The 5,529-nt window shown below is 38.8% G+C and overlaps 1 protein-coding gene across 1 annotated transcript; it reads right to left on the bottom strand.

Moving 5' to 3' along the window:
• Positions 1-4,222: 4,222 nt before the first annotated feature.
• On the bottom strand, positions 4,223-5,164 carry LOC100694699 (olfactory receptor 142-like). The gene has a single exon (XM_019352398.1). It carries the CDS (start codon positions 5,162-5,164, stop codon positions 4,223-4,225), a length of 942 nt encoding a protein of 313 aa, XP_019207943.1.
• Between the last annotated feature and the right edge of the window lie 365 nt (positions 5,165-5,529).

Here is a 5,529-nt window from a genome sequence, read left to right as displayed (position 1 = left end):
TGTAATTGTTTATATGCTTTATATATTCTGAGCTAAGTTGATCTATAGTGTTACATCATATTCTATAAGGACGTTATGTGTTTGTATACTTTCTGCCCAGTTTGACCCATTTAGCAGAAGTCAGCCTGTTTAAGGCTCTGATATCTATTCTGTATGACTTAAAGCAGTTATGACATGGTCTGATTTTCTCACCCAATAAAGGAATATTTCATATATCAGTCTACTCTTCATTTTATAAGAAACAGTTATCACAGCTCATACATTTTCTTTTTATAAATATATGTAAGCAATGAGCCAAATTTAGTGATGCCAACATACTAACAACATTTGTCTCTTATATATGATACACCTATATATATATATATATATATATGCACTGTCAAAGATACTTGTCTTTGAGTGAAGATTTAAGGTGATAAGACATAAATAACTGCAACTTGAATCTGTAAGCTCAGTATTTAACACAGAGTTCATGTTAACTGCCGTAATAGCTAATAATGATCAATATAATAACTATAATATTGGCCATATTATATTTACATTAGTGATATGACTAGTCTCATGAACAACATTAGCAAATTGTTATTTACTAACTAATCTTAAATGACTGTTCAGTACAGAAATGAAGCCCAAAAATCATGTTTTACTGTCCTGTGGTCTCAGCCTCAGATACTTATCAAATCACACAAAGCTCATGTAGAAACAAACAAACAAATGAACAAAATGTGTTCTTCATTTCTGTCAAACAAAGTTGTATGACACGTTTCCAGCGGTTAGTATCATGGTTGCTAGGCAACCTGGGAAGCGCGACGGTCATTGGTACTTCATGGCTTGTGTAGTTACTAGGTAACAAAAGCTCAACACTGCCCCTAGCGTCCTGGAGCACTTCCGTTGTGTTTTGGAGTTTGCAAGTGTTTTGGAGTTTGCAAGTGCTTTGGAGTTTGCAAGTGTTTTGGAGTTTGCAAGTGTTTTGTATTTTGCAAGTGTTTTGGAGTTTGCAAGTGTTTTGGAGTTTGCAAGTGTTTTGGAGTTTGCAAGTGTTTTGGAGTTTGCATGTGTTTTGGAGTTTGTACGTGCTTTGTCTCTAGGGGCCACTGTAAGATAGAGCAAAAAGTAACGAAAATCAGGAAAAAATGGAAAAGTTGGGTCAGAGCATGCAGCACAGCAGCTGACCTCACCGGCGCCATCTTGATATAAATATCAATCTGGTCAACTTTAGTTTATCTGATAACTGTTGCATGCATGTCAGTCTATTAACCATAACTCACATAAATGTACAAGTACGTCATGTTGATATCTTTATGACCATGGTATATATGATATTCTAGTATTAGGAGGGAGATGATGTATGAACAGTGAACAGTATCATGGCACTGGATCTGTGACCCAGTGTTCATGTGTTTTTGAGTTTTGTCAATATTCCATAGTTTAGTGTCAGTCATGGTTTTGGTTATGGTTCCAGTTTTGTGCTTATGTTATAGTTTTTATTCTTTAGTTTTCTGTCTCTGTCTTCCCTGTGTTTCTCATTTTCATGTCTCCGTGTTCCATGTGCCCTCTTTGTCTCTCCAAGTCAGTCATGCGACCATGTTTGTATCTCACCCCTGTACCACCATTTTGTCAGTCTGTATCTGGAAGTCCCACAGGATCTTAGCTCGGTCATTCTCCACCACCCTTGGGGGCATCTTCCATTTTGACCTCGGGACTTCCAGGTTATACTCGGCACAGATGTTCCTGTACACTATGCCGGCCACTTGGTTATGGCGTTCCATGTATGCCTTGCCTGCTAGCATCTTGCACCCTGCTGTTATGTGCTGGATTGTCTCTGGGGCATCTTTACACAGCCTGCACCTGGGGTCTTGCCTGGTGTGATAGACCCCAGCCTCTATGGATCTTGTACTCAGAGCTTGTTCTTGTGCTGCCATGATTAGTGCCTCTGTGCTGTCTTTCGGTCCAGCTTTGTCCAGCCACTGGTAGGATTTCTGGATATCAGCCACCTCCTCTATCTGCCGGTGGTACATACCGTGCAGGGGCCTGTCCTTCCATGATGGTTCCTCGCCTTCCTCCTCTTTCTTGGGTTTCTGCTGCCTGAGGTATTCACTGAGCACGCTGTCAGTTGGGGCCATCTTCGTGATGTATTCGTGGATGTTTCTTGTCTCATCCTGGACTGTGGTGCTGACACTCACCAGTCCCCGGCCCCCTTCCTTCCGCTTAGCATACAGCCTCAGGGTGCTGGACTTGGGGTGAAACCCTCCATGCATGGTAAGGAGCTTTCTTGTCTTTATGTCAGTGGCTTCTATCTCCTCCTTTGGCCAGCCTATTACCCCAGCAGGGTACCTGATCACGGGCAGGGCGTAGGTGTTGATGGCCCGGATCTTGTTCTTACCGTTCAGCTGACTCCTCAGGACTTGCCTGACCCTCTGCAGGTACTTGGTGGTTGCAGCTTTCCTAGCGCCCTCTTCATGGTTCCCATTCGCTTGCGGGATCCCCAGGTACTTGTAACTGTCCTCTATGTCTGCAATATATATATATATATATATATATATATATATATATATATATATATATATAGCGAGAGAGAGAGAGATATGCACTCCCATTCACCAGGCAGATTTCAATCATTCACTTTAAGAATGCTAACTGTTCGTCACTTAATACAGACTTGCTAATGTATAATTGAGGGATACAATGTCATTTCCTATGCTAAATTATCAAAACTTGTCATGCCGTCATGACCACGGCCGTTTATGAAAAATCAAAAGCTTCATAGTGTAACATCACGAAGGGCGTTAAATATCAGGTTGATCTGGTGAAATCCTTAGAAGGACTTTGAAATAGTACAAGGCCTGAAAATGGCAACAAAAAAAACCCCAGCCAAATTAACACTTTAAATTCAACATGGCTGACTCCCTGTTGGATTTAAGATATGATTCCAAGAGACTATTTCTCGCCCCTGTGGACACTATATCCATCAAGCTCGGGTCCTCTACTTGAGGCCAGGGAGGTTGAGGGTCCTGCGCAGTATTTCAGCTCTTCCGAGGACTGCGCTCTTCTTGGCAAAGATCTCCAATGCTGTTCCTGGGATCTGCTGGAGCAACTCGCCTAGCTTGGGAGTCACTACGACTGCTCCGATTACCACTGGGACCACTATTACCTTCACCCTCCACATCTCCTTGAGCTCTTCTCAGAGCCCTTGGTACTTCTTGAGCTTCTCGTGTTCCTTCTTCCTGATGTTGATGCATGCTCAATCATCCAGGTAAGTAAATGCCCAAAAGTTGATTCCGTTCATCTGGACGTAGCGTTTTCAGTGAAAGAAACGTTTTGTCACTCATCCAAGTGACTTCTTCAGTGTCAGCTGACTGCAGGCTTCCTCAATATTATAAACAGTACATTTGCATAATGACTGAAACTAGCACCACTGAAGAAGCAACGAGCAGGAAGGTCAGTTCTCTTGATCATTAATGTGTACATTCCGGAGAAATGTACACATTAAAGTTCAATGTACAAGTAACAGAAAACTTTAGCAACATGTGACTTATCATGTTTGAATGGATGAATATAAGGACAATAAACCACATTTAATTATGTTAATATAGTTAGACATATTCAGTGTAATAAAATTAAGATTTTGATTGAATGAAGTAGCTTAGAAAACGGTTTCGAAGTAAAGGCAGTTTTATGTGTCTTTAGTGCTTATAGAGTTGTCTGACAGTACTGCTACTTTTTCACAAGACGTTGCCACAGCAGTTTGCATGTTTGCTTCAGCAGAATTTTATCAGGCACCCTTCCTGATGCAACACCACTTTCATGTTCTTCTAGGCAAAGATCTCCCCAGGAATGTGTGTACATGGCAACAGTTTTATTGTGAATTCTGTTGCACTGAAATGCAACTGATGTTAGCACAGAAACAAATAGACAGATATGACACTTCATGCTTACACTGAATGCATAGTTTACTACCAAGGAAATTAACAGAGATCATTTCAAGCAGAACGAAGGGAAAGACAAGGCAGGTAATATCTAGTAAATACGTAGTATCTACTATGCAGTATCTATTTGTATTCTGGAATATTTCATGTCACATTTTCTCATACTTCGCCATGTACAATATACTAATCTAAAAAATGTTCTGACTGACAGTTGGAATGATTTAATTATGTAGAATGACAATTGTTTTAAATAACTGCAGAAAACCTTTTAACGACAAAAGTAATTCACCTTAGCATTAAGTTTTAATACAAGGACTGATGTTGGCCTGAGAAAGCAGATTTTTTAGATGTTTAGAAATTTCCTTCATTTTGAGCCCATAAATGAATGGATTTAGCAGAGGCTGATAGAGCATTATTTGCAATGTCATTATTATGCGTGTGGTTTTTGGAAAATCCGATTTCACACGAGCTATACTTACATCATACACAAAGAAAACTGAGTAACTGATTAAAACTAACATATGAGGTAAACAAGTCTCTGCAGTTTTCTTCCTAATTTCTTTACAACTTCGATGAGAAACTATAAATATTTTTGTGTATGTGAAAACTATAAAGAACATGGGAAGTATTGAGAGATCTAATACAATGACCACACCAAAGATGGTAATTAATCTTGATCTTTCACACTGAAGAGTGTAAACTGCATTATTACAAAATATTCCTTTTATATTAAAGTCGCACAGTTTAGCTTCAGCACTCGCTATTGCTTGGACTGCAATATGACAAGCAGGTACAAGCCAAGCCACAACCAGGAAAATTCTCACAGTGGTTTTTCTCATGATAGTTTGATATTCCAGAGGTTTACATATAGCCACATATCTGTCATAGGCCATGGCAGCCAACAGAAGGAATTCTGATAAAACTAAAGTGTAAAACATAAAAAACTGAAAGAGACAGACTGAATATGTTGTGACTTGTTTTTCCGATAAAAAGTCAATCAGAAGTTTTGGGTAAACAGTTGTGCTGTAAAGAACAGAGTTCAGTAGCAATGCTGCAATGAAAATGTACATAGGCTCATGGAGGTTTTTATGAATCCAGATGAGATACAGAATAGTAGAATTAGTGCAGATTATTAGAATATATAATGTAAACATAACGGAAAAAAAAACATATCTGTACTTGTTAATTTCCGTGTACCAGTCCAGAGTTAGATAGGTAACATTTGACTCTTCATCCATGAATTTTTTCAAAGACAAAACATTAAAAAATAATTAAAAATTGTAAAACCAGTAAAAATCCAAAACAAAAACAAACAAACAAAAAACAAATCCCAAACTATACCAGTATTTAAATCCTGTTGTTTCTCTGGTTCATAAAAATAAATGAACCTGAAATTTGTCTCTGAGCAACTTCATCATCCAAACACACAAAGTGCATCATAGAAGTTTATATAAGGTTTTTATCAGGTTGCCTCATCCTCAAGAGAGAAGGAGGTCTGAAACATGATTGTTCAGCCTCTTTTAATTGAGGCTTTAGGAGTGCACAGTTAATCTCTCCTTTCTGTTCAGTGTGAACAGAATTTTTTGCCATATGTTATGTTTAA

Source organism: Oreochromis niloticus, linkage group LG16 (genome assembly GCF_001858045.2).
Source record: "Oreochromis niloticus isolate F11D_XX linkage group LG16, O_niloticus_UMD_NMBU, whole genome shotgun sequence".
NCBI classification, from domain to species: Eukaryota; Metazoa; Chordata; class Actinopteri; order Cichliformes; family Cichlidae; genus Oreochromis; species Oreochromis niloticus.
The sequence above is the reverse complement of the archived record's forward strand: the minus strand, read 5'-3'. Positions and strand labels throughout refer to the sequence as shown.

Excerpts from the sequence above, each read along its gene's own strand:
- LOC100694699 (XM_019352398.1), bottom strand. The coding sequence starts at position 5,164 with ATGGATGAAGAGTCAAATGTTACCTATCTAACTCTGGACTGGTACACG.